Raw genomic sequence first — 23,932 nt, forward strand, 5'->3', positions numbered from 1 at the left:
GGGTGATTTCCCTATTTCCCAGATGGAAAGTGCACACTTGTGTCTTTGATGGGTTTGGTTTAGGTTGGTTCATTACGTAATATTTTGATAGATCTTCAAGAGAAATATTTAGGATAATTTCCATTGAACTGAAGTTGTGCTTTGGATTGCAGGGTGAGGTCATCAGCATGCAAGAAGCTATGGGACTATGGGTTAGTCATTAGTGTATATTTAACAGAACTGAAGCCAACACACTTCTCTTAGGGGGGTCATTTTTCTGCAGCCTCCATCAGCTGCACTGTCCTTGGAGGTCAATGAAGAATCACTGGTTCTGCAGAAGATTGGTGTTGACCCTGGTGAGGCTGAAATCCTTGGTTGGGTTGTAGACCTTGTTTAATAATATTTGGTGGTTGACAGTGTTGTATGCTGCTAAAAAGTCGGCAAATACCTCTTCTGTCACCGTACGGGCTTCAAATCCATCTTACATGAACTGTGTAAGACTGAGTAATTGTACTGTGCAGCTTCTTCAAGGGTGGAATCCAGCATGCTGAGGTATAAGGAAGGGATCAATAACATGTGAGAGACAGTTTAAAATTATTCTCTCTAGCAGTTTTTAAATGCAACACAGTAGTGTGATTGGTGTAAAATTCTTTGGACTATTTCCTTCTTTACCAGGTTTCAGTAAAGCAATTATCAGCTTTTCAGCCATATCTTTGGAATTTGACATCTGTCAACACATTTATTGAAGAGTTGGAGAATCCATTCCTTTGTTGCTAGTCCAGAGTGCTTGATTTGCTCAGTTTGCGTATTGTCCAAGCCAGCTGACTTACCAGTTTTACTGTGTTTGATAGCCTTCTGTAATTCATCCATTGTGAATGGGAGTGAAAAGCTGTTAGTCTTCTCTTGCTGAGTTCTTCATAGCTTAGGTTTTATGGATGGGCTTATCATTTAGTAGTAGTTTGTGTTCCATTTGCATAGTGGGTAATGTTTTGGTATGTAGTGGTCTTAGTTGGATCATTGCAGAGGCATCACAGAAGGTTCCAGGTCTTATGATTCTTTTTTCAGATCTTGGTTTTCTATTGTTTTAATCCATTTTTCACTTTTAGATTCTCTTATAGAAGAAATTGATTTTTTTGTTTCTATAGTTGTTTCACTGAAAGTGTTTCTCTAAATAAGGTTCTATATTCTGTAAATAAGGCTGCCTGATGTGACGTGAGACCAGGGATGTAAGATCTTCGACAGCCATGAGGGATAGATATTTTGGAATGTCTCTTTACGCCCATGGTCAACATGTCATACTGCTCTGGTGTTGGTTCTATAAAAGACACTTTTTCAGACATCTGCCATGCCCACACAAGACTGTGAGTGTCACACCATGCACTGTGATCTTTTATGACTACAGAGCAATGGTGATATTGCTTGTATCATTCAACTCAGTGTCATGTATCTTTTTGCATGGTCAGTGGGGTCTAGTAGCAGCACTACAGCAAAATTGTGTCAGTGACTCTTTGGAGCATTATTCTGACTCTGGCTTCTGTAGCTGAATTGTGATAGAAGTCTTGTGCAAAAACTTGTGAAGATGTCTGGTGTGTTTTTGTACTGTTCAGGGCTCTCTGTCAATTAATTTCTGCTTACCAGCACATTGATTGAATTTTGTATTTTCCTAAATTTTCACCTCACAACAAGTGTGTAGAGCACCTTTCAAATTTTTCTGGTGAATTGCTGAACTTGTGGAGCTCAGATATTTTTTCATGGTCTTTGCTTCCTCTTTGTCTTGCATCCCCCTCATATGAGATAGATACCTCTTCATCTACATGTCTCAAAGTCCCCCTCCCCCCCCAACTATTTACTCTTTCATTCCTTGAAGAATGAACTTGGTTTTAAAAGCTAGAAGGCTGATATTATTCAGTTTTATGTGTTTGTATCAATTGTTGAGAGATTAGCACTCAGTAAAGATAAGAATTTCTTATTTTTTTGTGTGTTACACACTCTGCACTTGGATTCCCTTGGATGCATATCCTAATGTCATGTGCAATACATTCAGTTTGCTGTCTGGAAACTTTTGGTCACATAGTATTTGTATTTGTATTTATTTATTTATCTATCCTGTGGTGTGTAATGTTTTAAGACTTCATTTATTTCCTTGGCCAATTATAATCGACATGTTTTTAAAATGATTAAATGTGAATTTAGTTTCATCACACATTGCATTCTGCATTTTATAAGATGCAGCCCACATTCATGTCCATTAAAAGTATCTTGTTTTGCATTTAAGTGTATGGTGACACATACATAATTTCTGCAAATCCTAACAACACTGATAAATGCACAACTATTAGGAAACAGTGCTTCACCCTTGAGATGAAGGGTAGTCTATTTTCTTAATATTTATTTTATTTCTGTAAGTGTTGACTGAAAATGTGGCCACTTCAGAGAAATTAAAATGTTAGCTTAGACATTATTGATTACTTAGGAGCTTACAATCAGTGCATATCACATTTTTCCCCCCAGTTACCATGGACAGTCAAAGTAATTTGCTTGCTTGTGGCACAGGGTTCACACCATTTGTTTTGGTAATTCTCTTGTAAGAAATAATTTTCTAATCTCATATTGAATGGCCAAGGGAAAGAAATATCAGTGTTGATGTTCATTTTATAAATGGTATTAGAGGCTTGTTGGTAGAGTGTGTATCATTCTGATATTGGACTATTTATGTCGTATACATGCGGGTCTAATTATGAATGAGTTTGCCTTTCAGTATAAGAAGTGCAGTGACAAAATGTTCAAATAATAACATGAGAAGGAAAGTTGCTACTCTCCATATTGTGGAGATGCTTAGTCGCAGATAGGCACAACAAAACACAACAGCAGTCTCGGGCAACAGCCAATGTGGTTTCAGTTGCCTGAGACTGCAGTTTTGTGTGTGTGTGTGTGTGTGTGTGTGTGTGTGTGTGTGTGTGTGTATTGCTCTTCAGTATATCCTCACTTCCCGTTACCCACCAGGCCTCAACCTCTGCTAATTTCAAGTTGCCGCTGCTCATACCTCACCTGTCATTCAACAACATCTTTGCCTCTGTACTTCCGCCTCGACTGACATCTCTGCCCGAACTCTTTGCCTTTACAAATGTCTGTCTGTGTCTGTGTATGTGCGGATGGATGTGTGTGTGTGTGTGTGTGTGTGTGTGTGTGTGTGTGTGTGTGTGCGCGCGCGCGCGCACACACACACACACACCTGTCCTTTTTTCCCCCTAAGGTAAGTCTTTCCGCTCCCAGGATTGGAATGACTCCTTACCCTCTCCCTTAAAACCCACATCCTTTCGTCTTTCCCTCTCCTTCCCTCTTTCCTGAAGAATCAACTGTTGGTTGCGAAAGCTAGAATTTTGTGCGTATGTTTGTGTTTGTTTGTGTGTCTATCGACCTGCCAGCACTTTTGTTTGGTAAGTCACATCATCTTTGTATATATATGACGAAGGCCTTAATGGCCAAAAGCTTTAATTGTGAGAGCCTTTATGTTGTGCCTATCTGCGACTTGGCATCACTGCTATATGATGAGTAGCAACTTCCCTTAAAAAAAAAAAAAAAAAAAGGTTCAAATGGCTCTGAGCACTATGGGACTTAACAGCTGTGGTCATCAGTCCCCTAGAACTTAGAACTAATTAAACCTAACTAAACTAAGGACATCACATACATCCGTGCCCGAGGCAGGATTCGAACCTGCGACCGTAGCAGTCGCACGGCTCCGGACTGCGCGCCTATAATATTGTTACATTCCATCCTGTATTTTCCATTGTTTGAAAATGTTAAAGTAGTTTCAGAAAGTGTGTGATATTGTATTCCAACATTATGCTGCATGTCGTGGTCAATATTTTTCATTACATTTCGACTGGCCATGCCATACATGTTTTCAACAGTGTAAAATCTAAGCCCATCTTTAAAATTAGACTTTCTGCTTATCATTGTGCCACTAGCGCTGCTTTGTGTTGTGTAACACATTGCAATCTTAAAATTTTTTCAGTGTGAATTACCAGCTGAAAAGAGCGTCATGTGCTGGTAAGTGTAATTATTGTATAAATTGGCATCTGTATAGTGGGCAGATGAGGGGTTGGGGGGGGGGGGGGCAGATTTGATTCTTCTTTTTTTTTCTCCAGTCCTCTGAACGAGGTTCAGACCAAAGTTTTTTTATTTAATCTCACTTTGTGCAGAGATTGAATCTGTAACTCAGTCCTTTTCTTTTTGCAGCATTCACTCACTTTGATGTTTGTTATTCATTTAATACTTCACACATCTGTTATTTTCTCTGGTTCTCTACACATTTTGTTTTCTCTTCTTGTATAAGATTGAGTCTCACTTTTTCCTGCTCTTTACAGTATCTGGTATTTTTTTGACCTTGTCATTCTTGGCACATCATTTGACCTCCTTCCCTAAAACTTGCTATCACTGTTTCTTAGCTGTATCACTACATCATACCTCTCTTTGACATTTCCTGTCACTATTTTAGCTATTAATTTAACCTTCCAATGACACCTACACCATTATGGATACCTGTTTTATATTTTCCTCAGTGACATAGAATAATTGGATTAAAGAAACTGGGGTAGCCATTTTTAAAAGCATCTGTTCATTACCTGATGTTTCCTTGTTTTCTTCTGGGTACAGTGTGTTGCCCCAAAGACACTAGATATTTTTTTAATGAGACATTTTAGTGAAAGCCTTTAACAATATACTGTGTAAGTCTATCGTGCTTTTTTGTCTCATGCTGTTTTATATTTATTTTATTTATTGTTTTACATTTGCTATTATTAGAAGAATGAATTGAATGTTTATGGCGTTGTGATAAAATGATGCAAATGATACTTGTTGGCTCCCAGGTTATATCAGCTCGTCAGAGAGATATACTATATTGTCTGCATGAATCTGGAAGCGTCAGTGTGAAATTTAGACGCCGTCAAGTCTCGTGTGCTGCATCTCCACTGGATGCTGCTCCTGGTAGCATTAGCAGCATTGGTGAGTGCGGTGAATGTTACAAACAATGATACCTTTCGCTTTCATGAATGAATTTGGTGACAGATGAAGACATAAAGGCTGGGCAAACTTAACATATGTTGACCGTTACACTACCAGACTGTAACACAGATTACTGAACTTCCAGAGGCTTTTATTGAAATGTACTCCATCTACCCATTGCTTCCAATCTCACTTTCTCTAATAGTGTGAGAGTTTCCTCATACTCTCATTGTATGATTTTTCATCCATCCATGTTCTGTTTTCTGTTGAACTATGAGGAAAAGGGATGTTTGGCTGTAAACATTTTAGTTAAAATTATATACTCAACTAAAACTCAAGTGCAATGTAAGGAAAATGCTCTAGCATTTGAGACACCTGAGCATGGGTCATGCATCAGCCTGTCTTTGGCTCTTTTTCCATATCTCTTGTGTCTTGATATTTGCCATATTGTAGCTCATTACTGTCAACTACATTCATTATATGATCCCTTTTTTGCCTCTCTTGTTTAACTCTCATATTGAGAGTTAAACAATATGTACTGTTGTTGGAATATCCATAATATGTTTATGTTTAGTTGGGGAACTGCGCCATTGTAGACACAGTTATCAAAATAGTGCAAAAAACTTCTCTATGTATTTATATTTTTAAACTAAGTATATTTCATTGCCATAGTTACTAATTTATAATCGGTTGACATGCAGCCGTCTTTTAATACAAATCACATTAAATAGACTGTAAGATGATTAATTCAACATAATTATTGTATGTGAATGTAGACTTTCCTGGCATATACTGCTGATGAAATCTTCTTGTGCTTTGATCCAGACGGCTACCTTAAAATTCACTGATGTTTCAACAAGTGTGACACTCATCAAAATGTTGCGAAATTTCAACACAGCCACCCGGATGGAAACCCTAGAGCATTCTATAATCATTATTATACATCGTACAAATAGCCTATGGTACCAATAGTGTAACAGACTGCTGTCAGTTATCTGGTAGAACATTAGGAATCACCACGTATTCAAAACTAAAGCAAAAGAGTACCTTCTTGATCACTCACGTAATTATCAGAATATTTGGATTCAGGAACATAAATTATGCTGAGCACTTATTTTCACATAAAACAGCTTTAACTTTACTAGTGTATGTGTAGGGAGAAAGAAAGCACAAACAAATATTTATCAGCAAGGGCTGTCTGTGAGAGCCTTTGCCAACAGAACACAGTTGCCTGTTTTTGTTTCAATTAAAATGGTTTTTAATGTGCAACATTATGAGCTAATTCAGTAGAGTGGCCCCACATTAATCTAGTGTGATATGTGGTTTAACAGTATGTAGCAAAAGGGACCACAAAATGCACCTGTACTCCAGCTTGTAGAGGACATAAGCTGAACTGAATATTGCACTAGATTAATTATGGACCACTGTAACGAGGAAGAAACCACCTTTTCTATTGATACTGGGCATCACATTAAATCTGAAATGTCTGCCAAAACAACAGAGAAAATTTGTGTGTCAACTTTTAGGAGAGCCTGGAATTTTGTGTGTCCATTCAGTAGAGTGACCCTAAAGTAAGCTAGTTCCATATACAGTTTAACAGTCAGTATTAGCAGTCAGCACAATGAGGAGCATAACCAGCATTCCAGCAGCAGCTGAGTAGTGCCACTGTGTGGCAGTAGTATACAAACAGTGTGACGAGGACTCCCACACTATAAAGGGCAATCTGGACAAAGGAGACATAGTGAACGAATGTTTAACAAACATCAGAGTTCTGTTGTTATTGAGCAATCAAAAGCAAGCCACATTACTAAAACAGCATGCTACAGTTATCATATTCAAGACTTTTGTCAGACTGACTTGTGTGGCAGCTGGTGCTGAGGGGGATGTATGTAATACTGCTGGAGCACTGTTAATTCTTTGTGTTTTACTGGCCCTCTTAATAAAAAAATAAACTGAATATCACACTGGACTAATTTGGGATTGGGTCATTGAATGTGTAGGTAAATTTCCTTCAAAAATAATTTTGATTGTAATGCAAAATAAACTGATGTTTTCCATTAATGCTGATCAGTGTGTGAAACGTGATGATCAGTTTTTGTTTAGGCTGACACCATCGAACACTGTAAATACCTGTTGCAACAGTAGAGTAATGCACACGACAGCTTTTAAGACACACTTGATGGGTATGTATGTGTAAGTAATTCTCACAATTATCAACGTGAGTGTATTAGAACTAGTTGTAATTGATTCTTAGTATAAGTAATGAAAGCAGTGTGTTGTGATGGGTAATTTGACTTGTTCTCCATCCCTGAAGACCTTCCTTCAAAATGTTCAAATGTGTGTGAATTCCTGAAGGACCAAACTGCTTAGGTCATCAATCCCTAGTCTTACAGAGTACTTAAACTAACTTATGCTAAGGACGAAACACACACACACACACACACACACACACACACACACACACACACGAGGGAGGACTCGAACCTCTGGCAGGAGGGTCCACGCAGTCTGTGACATGATGCCTCAAACCGCACGGCCACTCCTCATGGCAGACCTTCCTTCATAATAGAACACAATGTGTTAGTAAATGAATGAAAAACTGAACTTTACTGTTGATCACTCAAGAAAGAGACTCCCTCGCTCTAGGTTATTTATTAAACTACAGGTGTTGAAAATTCTCTGACATTTATCTAAAAATCAGAGCTTTAAGTATATTTGCATGGAATTTTATTCTTCTGTTAGAATACAAGCAAATCAGAATATGAAAAATGTTTACACTGCTACCTGTGCTGTGTAAAAAATCTGTGCTTGAAGGAGTTAAGCATGAAGTTCAGATTTCTACATGCCTGACTATAGCGTAGTTTCCCTCTTTGCTGAGTATTGCACTCACATAGTATTTCATTGTGTTTGCTTCCATTAAGTATTTAAGCTGATACTGTATCACTGTAATTATTGCTGTTAAATTCATCAAGCAACATGCCAGTGTTGTTATATTGAAAAATGTTACTAATTTCAGATACTGGAGCTTTGGCGTCTGATCCATTCTTAGAAATGTTTTATGAACAGCGTTGTCAAAGTGAAGTCATAAGGCATTCGAAAGGATCAAAAATTCTTGGTATGGCGATAAGCCCAGTTTGTGAAAGAAGAATTGGTAAGTTGATAGCACATTGGAGTACATTTTTTTGCCACAATAAACAATTGTTTTCCCTTTCTGTCACATAATAAATATATTTTGGTTTTTCTAAGCACTGTTCATCAGCACTGGCAAAGTGGTGTTATTGGAAATGCAAGTAGCTGCAGGGGAAATTGCATTTCCATTGAATACCAGCCCAGGAGAACAAATGAAAAGATCCAAACTCTCTCCTCGTCAGGAGACACTAGAGGAACTTGTTGGACCTCTTTTAAATGTATGTTTCTATCCATATACTACTGAATTATGAGACTACTTTGAAGTGCATATTATGAAACAATATGTGTTAGAATAAAATGAGAAAAATCAATTCCAGCAAATTTTCTTTGACTGTAACAAGACCCTGTTATTAAATACAGCTGTGCAAATTTTCTTATTTATGGTAGCTCAGGTTTTATAGTGTATTGATCTATGGATACAGTGTATAGTTTCTTCTTTCTTCTTTATGTCATGGTAAATTATTGTAATACCAACTGATTCCAAAATGTTGTCAATAATAGCCAGAAGCTTATTACAATGAGGAGAAATAACATTACAGTTTGTAATGTAGCACTGGAATTTAATGGTCTTCAGGGTTTGTTAGAACAACATGGTGATTAATTTTATACCAGGAACTTGTGTTTTTTATTTGTTTATTACAAAGCTAGATCAATAGTGACTCTGGAACTGTGGCAGATGGAACCAATTATTTATTCATAAAGTTAAGTAGTCTAAATGTTGGCTTTCATAAATACAATCAACTGCATAGTGATGGATCATGGACTATCTTACATGCTTGTTTAACACTTTCGGCATTAAACTTCAGCAATTGCTGGAACAAACATAGCAAATGCAGCCATGCAAATGTGTTAATCTAGATTCTTCACGTGGCTCCCAGAAATAGTAATCCAGTAGTATCACACCCGCTGACCAAGTTGGCCAGAATACAAGATTATAACATCCAGCCTTATTGTTACACAAAGTATATCCCAAAGTGATCCTGAAAATGAAGGAATAAGAGGGGAATTAAAATTTATTCTCAGTGATAATTTTCATGTGTAATTTGTGCCTAAGTGACACCTTGTGTGTATATCTACGGTCACAGTAGTGAGACAAATTTAATTCAGTTATAATAAACGAATAAAGATGTTATGTCCCTGTCTTCATATCTCTAAGTAAATTCCTAATCCCTGACTAAAAATTTGTCAATAGAATTTGTTTGCAACCTGCACAGGAATGAGTTACTGTTCAAAGATATTTTGAATTTTTTATAATGTAAACATTTATTTCTTTAGTTTCAAGATATGTAAAGTAGGAAAGAAATTATTAAACTTAAAATACTATATCATAACACAGTGTGACATTCGCGTTTGCCGCTTTGCATTACACTGCGAACAGGAGCTACCTAAAAGTTTTCCATAGTGCTATCACACGAGTCCTGATGTTCAGTATTTTGTAACACTTGTTTCAAAGTAGAATCAGAATGTTTGTGAATTTGCTCACGATTCCTGCTGTCTGGCACATTGCAAGTAATTGCATCACCAATCATTGTGTCACTATAGTACTGTCCACAGCTACATTGAAAACAACACTGTCATGTCAAACCCTGAAGTTCAGTGACTCACTGACAGTATGTCTGCTATGGCTTTTTCCGCAATCGAAAGTAGTTGTAACAAGCTGCTGAGTGAGGCAGTAAACTCCTGTGTCATCTGTTGACAAGAAACAAGGAAGTTTCACACTACCTTGCACTTGATATGTAGTGCAATGAGCATTGACCTGAGCTTAGTACTCGTTCTACTACTCTTGGTGGTCATTGAAAGTTCAGAACAGTGGAATGCATGGAAGTGGTGCCATGGATGTGGCTGGCTGTTGTGGAGTTGATGCAGAAGCAGCTTGTACATTAATGAGCTGCTGGACTGCCATCATCAACTGTGACATTTGATTTTTCTGAAACAGAATAAAGTGCATTAGATCAAAGCAGGCAACAGCTGGTGGTGTAGGCACTGGTGTCGTAGGAGGTGGGTTAGAGGCCATTTTAATGAGAGGAGCACTGCAACAAAGTAAATATACACAGTTAATGAAAGTGTTGTGGCTATTCTGCAAAAAAAGAACCCATTTAGCAGTAACACACCTCTGAAAGAAAGGAGAGAAATATGTGACGAGCTGTGACGGAGTGGTTTAGAATGGTGTCATTGCTTCTGGAATCCTTGTCACCAGATGTTGTTTCGAGTACTGTGCAGTCAGTGACGACACATAAAAGGAATTTTTGTAAGATACCATTGTCCTTTGCATAATCTATGAGCAGTTTGTAGCAAATTACCGTTTGTGATTTAGTTACTCTAGCAGATTTTCTAACTTATTATGTTACATCTAGGTTTCCCTCAAAGAGGAGTTGCCCAACATATTATCTGCATGTGTCATAAATTAATTCTGTTTTCAACTTTGCTTAGAACTATAATTAACCTCAAAACGTTTTAGGAAACTAGTAGTTTTTACCCCAGGTTTTTGTGTTGAATTAATAAAAAAATCTCGTTTTATGTATTTGCTTCAATTCTTATAGGGAAATGGCAATTTTGTAGCTCAACAGGTTAAAAGATAATCAGTGGGTGTAATTTAAAGTTATTTGTTCACTGCCTTATAAATACATTGCACCAGCCAAATGCAAACCCACTGTGAATGCTGTTCTTCAACATAGGAGGAATTGGTTGACATTTGTAAGCAGCTAAATATCACCCTGACTACAGTCAGATTACTGGCAGCTGCTGTGAATTGGTGTGTCTGAAGAACTCCTGAGAGTAGTGTACCTGTGATACTGGTACCTCAGGTATATCCTCTCTTGTGGATCCTGTCTCCTCTGCAGAAAGTACAGTGTCTGTTATTACTCATCCACTTGGCCATGAGTGGTGTGTCAATGGTAGATCTAGGTGTCCTCTTCAGGATGGACGGGGACCAGGGGGGACTCAGGGTGTTGTACAGGTCCCCCTAACCAACAAGTTTGAAGTGCTGTCTTTAATTGAAACTGAGCCAGTGGAAGACCTTCACCGAAGAGTCAAGCAGTATATTGCTCCCTCCTACGTATATCTTGCGAAGAGACCATGAGGATAAAATCAGAGAGATTAGAGCCCACACAGAAGCATACCGACAATCCTTCTTTTCACGTACAATACGAGACTTGAATAGAAGGGAGAACCGATAGAGGTACTCAGGGTACCCTCCGCCACACACCGTCAGGTGGCTTGCGGAGTATGGATGTAGATGTAGATGTAGAATTCACTTCACCTCTATTTGGAGGAACTTGTTTTGTACAGTGTCAGGAGGAGATAAACGGAAAAGGTTAGGGGCCTATTAAAAAATGGTTCAAATGGCTCTGAGCTCCCAGAAGCCAATGAGGGAACAGGGTGTAAGCAGCTACATAGAGTGGTGCACGTTGGAACAAACGTTGCCTGTCATCTCGGGTTTGAGGTCACTCTTGGGTCATTCCAGGGACTGGCAGAGAAGGCTGAGAAGATCACCTTTGCACATGGAGTTTCAACGAAGCTCACAATTTGCAGCATCGTGCCCAGTTTTCCGTCGAATAGAAGGACTGAACCAGAGACTTTGAAAGTTCTGTTACATGCTAGGCTAAGACTTCCTGGGTTTGTATCCTGAGGTTGAAAACTGTAGGGGCCCCATTAAAGGGTCAGGTGTGCATTACACATCAGAGGCTGCTACTTAGGCAGCTGACTGTGTGTGGGGTGCACACAAGTTTTTTTAGATTAGGTGAACCTCCTTCCAAAGATAACAATAGCTGTAGGAAATCCAGAAGTATCAGTATAAGACCAAAAGAAATGCCACCCATAGGTGAGAGTATTAAAATCCTGATGCTAAACTGCTAACAGATTTGCAACAAAATGCCATAGTTTGGAGCTCTCCTGAAAAGCAGTGAAGCTCACATAATACTAGGTACAGAAAGCTGGTTGAAACCTGAAATAGATAACAGTGAGATTTTTTAGGAAAATTTAAGTGTATATTGAAAGAGTAGGCAAATTGGAAATGGAGGTGGTGTATTTGCCACAGTAGACAACAAACTCAAATCCACTGAAGTAGAAATTGAGGCTGCATGTGAGATTGTTTGGGCAAGATTCTTCAGTATTGATGATGGCCATAAAATAATTAGATCCTTCTATCACCCATCACACTCATCTCATGATGTAACAGAAAACTTTAGAGAAAAAAATCATCGGTAGAGACTTTAATCAACCAACAATTAACTGGAAAAAATTAGTTTTGTTAATGGTGGGCATGATAAGACACTCTGTAAAACTTTACAAAATGCTTTCTCTGAAAATTGCCTAGAGCAGATGTCTAGGAACCTCTTTTGTGATGGAAATATATTGGATCTTATGGCAGCAAATAGACAAGACCTATTTGAGGATGTCCACGTCGAAACTGGTGTTGTTGACCATGATGTGGTTGTGGTAACAATGATTTCCAAAGTACAAAGGACAAATAAAACAAGCAGAAAGATGTATATGCTCAGTAAACTACATAAAGAATCAGTAGTGTCATATCTCAATCAGGAACTTGAAATTTTGAGCACAGGTCAGGAGCATGTAGAAGAACTCTGGCTCAAATTTAAAAGAATAGTTGACCACGCACTGGATGTACCCAGCAGAACAGTTCATAATGGGAGGAAACCTCTGTGATATACAGTCACTGTAAAGAAACTTCTAAAGAACCAGAGATTGCTGCATAATTGATGTAAAAGAAAAGTGTAGGGCTATAGATGGAAATAATGAATGAAACACATTTGGCTGTCAAGAGAGCAAAGTGTGATGCCTTCAATGACTACCATAGCAAAACTTATCAAATGATATTTCTCAAAACTCAAAGAAATTCTGGTCATATGTACACTGAAAGACCTGAGTCGAAACAAGGCCCCCGGAGTAGACAACATTCCATTGGAACTACTGACGGCCTTGGGAGAGCCAGTCCTGACAAAACTCTACCATCTGGTGAGCAAGATGTATGAGACGGGCAAAATACCCTCAGACTTCAAGAAGAATATAATAATTCCAATCCCAAATAAAGCAGGTGTTGACAGATGTGAAAATTACCGAACTATCAGTTTAATAAGTCACAGCTGCAAAATACTAACACGAATTCTTTACAGACGAATGGAAAAACTAGTAGAAGCCAACCTCGGGGATGATCAGTTTGGATTCTGTAGAAATGTTGGAACACGTGAGGCAATACTGACCCTACGACTTATCTTAGAAGCTACATTAAGGAAGGGCAAACCTACGTTTCTAGCATTTGTAGACTTAGAGAAAGCTTTTGACAATGTTGACTGGAATACTCTCTTTCAAATTCTGAAGGTGGCAGGGGTAAAATACAGGGAGCAAAAGGCTATTTACAATTTGTACAGAAACCAGATGGCAGTCATAAAAGTCGAGGGGCATGAAAGGGAAGCAGTGGTTGGGAAAGGAGTGAGACAGGGTTGTAGCCTCTCCCCAATATTATTCAATCTGTATATTGAGCAAGCAGTAAAGGAAACAAAAGAAAAATTTGGAGTAGGTATTAAAATCCATGGAGAAGAAATAAAAACTTTGAGGTTTGCCGATGACATTGTAATTCTGTCAGAGACAGCAAAGGACTTGGAAGAGCAGTTGAATGGAATGGACAGTGTCTTGAAAGGAGGATATAAGATTAACATCAACAAAAGCAAAATGAGGATAATGTAATGTAGTTGAATTAAGTTGGATGATGCTGAGGGAATTAGATTAGGAAATGAGACACTTAAAGTAGTAAAGGAGTTTTGCTATTTGGGGAGGAAAATAACTGATGATGGTCGAAGTAGAGAGGATATAAAATGTAGCCTGGCAATGGCAAGGAAAACGTTTCTGAAGAAGAGAAATTTGTTAACATCGAGTATAGATTTAAGTGTCAGGAAGTCATTTCTGAAAGTATTTGTATGGAGTGTAGCCATGTATGGAAGTGAAACATGGACGATAAATAGTTTAGACAAGAAGAGAATAGAAGCTTTCGAAATGTGGTGCTACAGAAGAATGCTGAAGATTAGATGGGTAGATCACATAACTAATGAGGAAGTATTGAATAGGATTGGGGAGAAGAGAAGTTTGTGGCACAACTTGACCAGAAGAAGGGATCGGTTGGTAGGACATGTTCTGAGGCATCAAGGGATCACCAATTTAGTATTGGAGGGCAGCGTAGAGGGAGACCAAGAGATGACTACACTAAGCTGATTCAGAAGGATGTGGGTTGCAGTGGGTTCTGGGAGATGAAGAAGCTTGCACAGGATAGAGTAGCAAGGAGAGCTGCATCAAACCAGTCTCAGGACTGAAGACCACAACAACAACATGTAAATGTTGTTAATTGCACCAAAGTAAGTGTCCAGTTCCTGGTGATTGAGGGCAGTGAAGCAAAAGCTGAAATGCTCAACTTCATTTTCAAATGTTCCTTTAAAAATGAAAATCCAGGAGCACTGTCTTAATTTATTTCTTGTACCACTGAAAAAACAATTGGAATAAGAAACAGCTGAAAACATTAAAGTTGAGCAAAGCTTCCTGGACCGATGGAGTCCTTGTCAGATTCTATACTGAATTTGTGGCTGAGTTAGCTCCTCTTCCAACTGTAATCTACTGTAAGCCCCACAAACAAAAACTGTGCCCATTTCTTGGAAAAAGGCATGGGTCACACCTGTCTGCAAGAACGGTAGAAGAAGTGATCCACAAAACTGCCATCTAATATCCTTGGCAGATTTGTTGTAGAATTGTAGAACATATTCTGAGTTCAAACATAATGAGATATCTTGAACAGAATGATCTCCTCAAAGCCAACCAGCATGGATTTCGAAAATGTCGATCACATGGAACCCAACTTGCACTTTTCTCAAATTACATACTGAAAGCTTTAGATCAAGGCAGTCAGTTACACACTGTATTTCTTGATTTCTGAAAAGCATTTTACTCAGTACCACACCTATGCTTATTGTCAAAAGTATGATCATATGGGGTATCAAGTGAAATTTGTGTCTGGGTTGAGGACTTTTTGGTAGGGAGGATGCAACATGTAGGGAATTATGCAACATGTTATCTTGGATGGAGAGTCACTGTCAGATGTAGAAGTAACTTCGGTAGTGCACAAGGGAATGTGTTGGGACTCTTGCTGTTCATGTTGTACATTAATGACCTTGCAGACAGTATTAACAGTAAAATCAGGCTATTTGCAGATGGTTCAGTTATCTGTAATGAAGTACTATCTGAAAGAAGCTGCATACATATTCAATCAGATCTTGATAAGATTTCAAAGTGTTGCGAAGATTGGTAACATATTTTAAATGTTCAGAAATGAAAAATTTTGCACTTTACAAAACAAAAAAAGTAGTATCCTATGACTATAAAATCAATGACTCGCTGATGGAAACACCCAGCTCATACAAATACATGGGTGTAACACTTTGTAGGGATACAGAATGGAATGATCACATAGGTTCAGTCGTGGATAAAGCAGATGTTGGTAGAATACCGGGGAAGAACAATTAATCAACAAAGGAGATTTCTTACAAATCACTCATGTGACCAATTCATGTGTTGAACATATTCAGAGGAGGACAGCAAGAATGGTTACAGGTTTGTTTGGTTTATGGGCGAGTGTCACAAAGATATTGAAGGAGCTGAATTGGAAGACTCTTAAAAATAGACATAAACTATCCTGAGAAAGTCTATTAACAAAGTTTTTCAAGAACTGGCTTTAAATATTACTCTAGAAATGTACTACAACCTCCTATATGTCATTCACATAGGGATCGTTAATATAAAATTAGAATAATTACTGCACGCACAGAGATAATCAACCATTCTTCCTGCACTGCATACTTGAATGGAATAGGAAGAAACCCTAATAACTGGTACAATGGGGCATACCCTCTGCCGTGCACCTCACAGTAGTTTGCAGAGTATAGCTATAGATGTAAAAGGTGGGAAGTTGCGATGGCCGGTGGCAGGAATACAAAATCATCTGTACAAAACACTTTATAATTAATAGAAAACTTTATTTCTGTAAATAAAATAAACATAACTTAATTTGATTCCTATGCTTCCTGTGCCTCCTACATACAAGTATTTTACTCTTTATTATTACTCTCAGAATGCAGGCTAAGTAACATCTTCATGTTACTCAGTACTGATGCTCTCCAAGTCTGCGACCAAACTAGGGCCGACCAACAGTGGGCAGCTGGTTAAATCAACGTTGACAGAGGGCGCTGAACTCTGTTTTCCTGGAGAAGTGGCACTGCTTGCTCTTTCCATTGGTGTGACGTTCAGAGCCTTCTTGATGCCATTTTGTGGTGCTGTGCTGGTCAGTGCACGTTCGATGCTTTGCGACTGCACAGGTGGGTCGGCCACTAAGGGCAAATCGAATGGCCACCTCCTTCTCAGACTTGACACCACTGGATTTCTTATTAAAGACAGAGTGTGTGTGTGTGTGTGTGTGTGTGTGTGTGTGTGTGTGTGTGTGTGTGTTTTTTCCTCCCCTACCAAACGATTTAGCTGACCTGAAATATCGAATCTACACTGCCTTTGCACAAGTTATGCCCTATTTGCTGCAACAAGTATGAGAAGAAACTGATTATCGGTGGGATGTTGGCTGCATCACAAATGGTGGTCACATCAAACCAAAAGAACTCTTGACAGTTTTACGTGAAACTTGAGGTTGTTTGCTACAAAATGAGACATCTACCAATTCTGTAAGTTATCTCACTAAATTTCTGTGCCATTCCAAAGTTGTAAAGTCCTTTTTGACTTGCCCTTTATAGTTTTCTTAATACAAACTTTTTTTTAATAATTTCAACTTCTTTAAAAGATTCAGAAAGATGTTCATGCTGGGTTTGCCCTCAGTTCCCCATTTGGGCTGTACTAATGAAGAAGAAAGGCAATCACTTACCTTCTTTTTGAAGTGAGAATACTTTCAGATAAAATCAGTTCAGAACATCATTTAAATGTATATATGCATTGCACATTTAGTAACAAATAGCTTCATTTAAAATTGTGCATGATATTTCGGAACTTGTAGATTGAACTTCAAGTACTCTGGTTTCCGCAACATCTACTTAAATACTTTCATGTGATTTTTTGTGTTGGCTGTTAACCAAAATGATGTTATATGTGATATTTATAAAAATGTATGATAAAAATAAATTATTCTTAACTGAAAATAACTCTGGATACAATTGTAGGTCCAAAATTGATAAAATGCAATGCTGTTCTAACTCGTAGTGCTTAATGTAAGTAAGGGATGTGAATTAATTTAAGGTAAATGTCCATAGGCATTCCAATTGAATGAATTCATGTTTAAAGACCTGGCCTAAGTACATATCATCAGGACCAGAAAGCTAAGAATTTCTGTTGAAACTTTAGTGAATTATATCAGGAGCTGAAAGAACAAATGAATGATGCCAGTGGAAGTCAAGAAAGGTATTTCACTTCCTTGCACAGAGTATAACATACCTACTGCCAAAAGATTCACAAACTGGAGACCTTCCAGGTTACCACCTCATTACCAATTTAACAAGATTTATAATAATAATTATTGTTATCACATTGTGGTTGTTGTTGCCGTTGCTGCATTTCTGAAGGTACTGCGATAAAAACCGGAATCTTGCTGAACAGTTGGGAACTTGCAAGAAATATACCAAATATTGGGAAGAACTACTATTCAGTGTGTGTAGCTAGATTTGTAAGATGTGTTGAAATTCATTTGTACTATACAATTTGTGAAAAAACCACAACCTTTGCTGATAGGTGTCAAGACATTTCATTGTTGAAATACGTGATAACTTTTTGGGATATTAAAGAGCGTATTGAATACAGAGGCATTCAGCTTTTGAGAAATCAAATGGATTCAGATTATGAGAAGTAACCTCATCAAAATTCACTTTGCATACGATACTATCTCTGTTTTATTATTATTATTATTATTATTATTGTTATTATCATATTTTTGAAAAATTTGCAGAAGACTTAATGCCCTTTCACCTTGCTGTCTTGGGTAACATTAATGCTGTCTTGGGTAACGTTAATGTGAATGCACCAAATGGGGGGGGGGGGTAATGGGAATTCAACCCGTTCACAGGTGAAACCCTTAGTTATGTTAAAGGAAGGCTGCAGTAGATACCATGCAAGCTTTAAGGTGGGAAGTCTGCTGACAAGATGTTGATCTGTGAGATTTACCGATGTGTTGGACATAGTCAAACAAAATACGAGTGTCACATAGAACAAAGAATTTGATCAGCACTATTAATACTCGTATTTTTGCTGACTATTAGATTGTTGGTTTGCTGTGATCAGTAAAAGAAATTCCCATCACAAGTGAGAAGAGACACCAAGATGACAGTAAAATGAACTATGTTTTCAATATGCAACACACGAGAGAACAACAGCTTCCAATAGTTTTCCTTAACAGAATATGAGGGGTTGGTTGTAAAGCTTTAACTATCACCTAGAAAAGTAAAGTTATGTAATTTTTTGTTTGTTTGGAGGTAAATGTCTGTAGCCACTGTACCGAAGCATGCCATAAGAGGACCCAAAACAAAACAATGCAGCCCATTGATAAAGTAAAGTATCGTGTCGTAATTCATTTCCGACATTTGAAGAGCAACAGTTAGTAGAAATGTATGATAACAGTGCACCATCATGTGACACAGACTTCTTTCATCTCACTGAAAGAGCCTTCTCTCAGTGAGTTGAAACAAGTCTGAATGATGAGGAATTAAGTGGCACACCAATCCTTTATGAAGGCCCCCATGCTCAAAGACCAGGGAATCACAACTGAGGTAATAGCAGAAAAATTGAAATCAATGATGGATCATTTTTTAACATCTTACATGACATTTTGAACATGTCATAGGCTGCCACCCACTGGTTTCCTGATAACACCCATTTAAAAAGCCTACTGAACTGAGGCAGTAGTGGAACTGCTGCAGCTGTATTAGGCAAATCCATGTGACTTCTACAATTGGCTAATCACCACGGGTGAGTGCTGGGTGTATCACTGCGACATCAAGACAAAGGAGCAAAGAACGCAGGGGAAATGTGGATGCAGCTTTGTCAAAAACAGCAAAGACTGAAACATCATCTGGCAAAGTGATGCCACATGTTTTTTGAGACTGTCATTGTGCATTGCTAGCAGATTATACTCATGGGTGGCAAACCATCACTGGAGTGTACTACTGAAATCTCTTGATGATATTATAGAAGGCTGTCAAGATGAAGCATTATGGGAAGCTGTTCAAGAGATTGTTTTTGCTCCTTGAGAATGCACCAGCTCAGTCTGCATGTGACAGTCACTCATTTTGCTTCATGGAGCTATTAAATTTTGCTTTGTGTACTCTAGGTGTTTATGGTTATTATTCTACCCTTAAGCCATTAGATACAAGATCTTATGTTGTCTTCTGAGAAGTAATGTGCATCTTCTTGTGGATGGGCAGCATCCAATTTAATTCTTACTTGTGTCCAGCAGAAGACAAACTACACACACACTTCTTCAGAAAAGCCTCAAAATATAAAGTACACAGTGCATTAGTATTCATCAACAGCCATATGATGTCCACTGCTGGGCAAAATACTTCCACCAGATTTCTTCACCATGAATTATGATCTTCAAAAGTGCACATCTGTGATACTCTGCTTATTTTCTGATATTGGGCATTCTCCTCCTATTAGGAGGTTGCTTTTTTCCTCAAAATCCAGGTCCGTGTACCACCCATTCATCAGTCTGCATGTCCCACCATTTTAGTGTGTTCCCTGGTCCATTTTTTTTGTTTTGCTGTCTCTCATAGTAATGTCAAATGTGCAACTTTCTAATGCCTACTGAACAACCTCAGTTTTTTAATGGTTTTTGCAATAAAAGTCCAAGCTAGAAGTAGCAATACACATTGATTTTAAGCTTTCCTTTTCAGACACATCAGAAGTTTTATTTCAAAAACTCTATTTCGTATATCAGAAGCTCTTCAGGCCATTTTTACACTTCAGTTTATTTCTTTCGTCATCTCAAATTACCCTAAATGCAAAAACCCATCATGATTTGTTCTTAATTTGTAGAATTTTCTTTACAGTGTTCCCTCTGTATACTATTTAGTCATTTTTATAGTTCATTTTCAGATCTGATTTTGAAAGTTCTGTATAAATTTCTTCCATTTCTTTATCTGCATTTGAAACAAATATTAAAATAAAATTAGTGAAAAACATTCTAGATTGTGATGATTATTATTTAAAGTGACTGGTTTTGATCTAGTCATAGGCCCTCTTAAGAATAGCAATGTGAATGATAGAAATCATGCTAGTTGCATAAAGAAGTCAGTGACTTAAAAAAAGGTAATTTATACTTACTAAAATCAAAGTTTTGTCAGCCATCAGCTGAAGTTGATGATGTCCAGAACAGTTGGTAGACTGTAGTTGCTGAAACTGCTGCTGTTGGCTAGGCAGCATTGAGTTATATAGATCTGGTCAGGGTGTGTTTGTGCTGTACGACGTCAACAGCAGCCAGTGAGGAACGATTTACATGAATTATGAAGGTACAGTTTATTTAAAAGTGAATAATTATAAAAAAGTAGTGTGTCTAGGGTAGAACAGATTGTTACAAATTGTAAGTAAGTGTAATAAGGTTATTTAAAAATGATAACCTTATTTCTTGTAGTACCATGTGGTGAAAATAATTCATTCAACCAGTATAATATATCCATAGCATCAGCTATTTGGTCAGTAGACTGTGTATATAGAATAAACAAATGGATTTATGTAAAGTAATTATCATCTATGATAATTATACAGTAATTACACTGTATACTGAATAATATCAAATTTAGAAGAACGTTGGCACACTCTTCTGGCCTGAACTTGCTGTCTGTGTATGGCATTGCCATAGAGACAGCATAGTAAGATAGCCAGCAGATGTCAAAGGTAGGTTCAGGCCAGAAGGGTGCACCAATATTCTTCTAAATTTCATATTATCCAGAATACAAAGTAATTACTGTTTAATTATCATAAAGGATAATTATTTTACATAAATCCATTTGTTTATTCTATACGCACATTCTATTCATTAAATAACTGATGCTACGAATTTATTACGCTGGTTAAATAACTTATTTTCACCAGATGGTACTACAAGAACAAAAGGTATAATTTTTAAATAATATTTTTGCAGTTGCTCAGTATATTTAACTATCTGTTATGCCCTATAGTCACTATTTTTTATAATTATTCACTTTTAGATAAACTGTATTTTCAAATGATATGTAATTTATATAGATTGTTCCTCATTGGCTGACACTATCATCATACAGCACACACACACCCTCACCAGATCTGTATAATGCAATGCTGCCTTGCCAACAGCAGCAGTTTCAGTGACTGAGGTCTACTGACTGTTCTGGACATTGTCAACTTCAGCTAATGGGTAACAACTTATTGATTTTAGTAAGTATAAATTATTTTATTTTAAGTCACTGACTTCTTTATGTAAGAAGCATGATTTCTACTCTTCACCGTGCTATTCTGAAGACTAGACCAAAACTGGTCATTTTAAATAAAATAACCATTGTGATGTAGGTTGTTTTATACATTCTTCACTGTACTGATGTAAATCAATCAGTGCCTTGTGTCTTGAGAGGTATTAGTACAGGTTTGGCTGCAACCAAGTCAAAAGTTTTCTCAAATTCTGTATTTTATGATTTTGTTTGTGACATGCAAATGGACTGTTGTGTTATTTCCACTGCTAAAGCCAACTTGTTTCTTTGCCTTATTGTCATTAATATATTTTTCTTTCCATGCATTGGTAATAATTTTAGTGTCTACCTTGTAGATTACAAAGAGAAGGCCCCTCCTCCCTGTCTCGCCGTCACTGTCCACCCAACATGTTCTTCAAGTCCAGACAGTTCCATTAATGTGTTTAACAGTGTTCTGTTTACTAATCAGCTTTATTCATGGTATAAACAACAAAAAACATTGTTACCAATGTTAGTTAACAAAGCTGTTATCAAATTGACGATGGGTTTTAACACCAAAGTGTTTTTGCGAAGAGTGGTCCTATTGAAACTTGTTATTCTCCTGTCCTTGTGTGACCTGAAAAATCATTTAACACATCCCATTACAGGAGGACTCACAGTTTGATGTCGAATCCATATCTACAAGTCTTAAGGATCCTATTGAAACTTGTTACTCTCCTGTCTTTCTCTGGCCTGAAAAATCATTTAACTCATCCCGTTACAGGAGGACTCGTAGTTTGATGTTGAATCCATATCTACAAGCCTTAAGACAGATAAAAATGTATAAATTCTCTGAAAAAATCCTAGTACCAACTAGATCAAAATCAGCACTTTTGGATTTATAGTTTGGCTTACCCATGTAGTTAACAAATTTGGAAACACATTTTTCATGACATTATCTGTTGTTGCCTTATTATAAAACTTAACTGAACATGTAGATTCAAAAGAAACAAAATTTCATCTGAAATTTCATTCATTGGGAAATGAAACATCATTGTGCTTCTTTTCTTCAAGTGCCTATTTCATTATTTAATAAATTTAACAGGCTTAAAATATGATAGTTCATATGTCAGTGAAATAATAGTAATGAAACTTTTATAGTCATTTAATTAAGGTTTACTACACCCAATTTTAATTCAATTTCATAGGACTCTGTAGCAGCAGCTCCACCGTTGCGAATTGTTGCTGTTGGTCTACTGCCTTCACTTGCCTCTCCTGTGACATCTCTCCGCATGTGTCCTCCACTAACTACAAGAAACTGGCAGAAATACCAGCCTTTACTTGCTGTGGGTACTGCTGGAGGACTAGTACAAGTGCTCAATGCTGCAACAGGGACTGTAGACAAAGAACTTGCTTTACATACTTGTCCTGTCAGGTGAGCATTTATTGTTACTAACTGTTCTTGTAGTTATTGTTTCCTCAATTAGACAGATTAAATTCAAGTGCTATGAATGTGGTGCAGATAGAATATGTAAACTGTACAACAAAATTAAAGGATCACATTTTTTGGAGCCTACTAATTGTCTCCCATTGTAATGTAGTGTGCAATAGTTTGGCACCCCATGATGTCACCCTCAGGATTGTGGACACTTCAAACAGCAAGGTGTTGACACATAGAAGGAGAGAGGGGGAAGGGGGTTGGGAGGGAGGGAGGGGGGAGAGAGAGAGAGAGAGAGAGAGAGAGAGAGAGAGAGAGAGAGAGAGAGAGAGGAGGGGGGGGGGGGGTGCACAGCTCAGAAATTCATATGAGCTGTAATGTGGATAATGACATCCTGTTGGCACCAAATTTCACCACAATTCTGCCCAACACCACTGTGGGTACATCACATGATGAGAAGGTTTTCACAGCCCCTCTTACCCAGATTTTACCCCTTCTTTTGACACCTCTGTGATGCAAGTCAGAACTGCGATACACAGTGTTAAAATCACGTGGTTTTGGGTAGACAAGGAAAACATTTCAGATGCACTGCTGCCCAGAATCGACACAAAAAGGCCTTAGGAGGTGCCATAAGGTGTGTCAATGATACCTTTTCTTTTCCTGGTTTGTTGACTCCAACACATTTCGCAATTAAAAATGACAGTTTGCAGTCCAGTGAGCATCAGGAAGATGTTCTTGACAACTTTCAACATTGCTAACCACCTCAGATTTTTAAACCCTTCTGTAAGGACACTGTGGGCTCACATCCCTATTGAGCATGATTGCATCCCTTTTGAGTGTAGCGCGACTGCAGTTTTTG

The 23,932-nt window shown here is 37.8% G+C and overlaps 1 protein-coding gene across 2 annotated transcripts in view; it reads left to right on the forward strand.

Moving 5' to 3' along the window:
• The window catches only part of LOC126269161 (WD repeat-containing protein 11-like), a 220,153-nt gene that overhangs the window by 82,921 nt on the left and 113,300 nt on the right, over positions 1-23,932 (forward strand). For both annotated transcript variants that reach the window (XM_049973970.1, XM_049973972.1), the window contains exons 8-11: positions 4,848-4,983; positions 8,000-8,134; positions 8,230-8,390; positions 22,844-23,070. In XM_049973970.1, coding sequence (XP_049829927.1) covers positions 4,848-4,983; positions 8,000-8,134; positions 8,230-8,390; positions 22,844-23,070 — 659 coding nt within the window. The remainder of the gene's footprint in view (positions 1-4,847; positions 4,984-7,999; positions 8,135-8,229; positions 8,391-22,843; positions 23,071-23,932) is intronic.

Source organism: Schistocerca gregaria, chromosome 1, assembly GCF_023897955.1.
Source record: "Schistocerca gregaria isolate iqSchGreg1 chromosome 1, iqSchGreg1.2, whole genome shotgun sequence".
In the NCBI taxonomy this organism is placed as follows: Eukaryota; Metazoa; Arthropoda; class Insecta; order Orthoptera; family Acrididae; genus Schistocerca; species Schistocerca gregaria.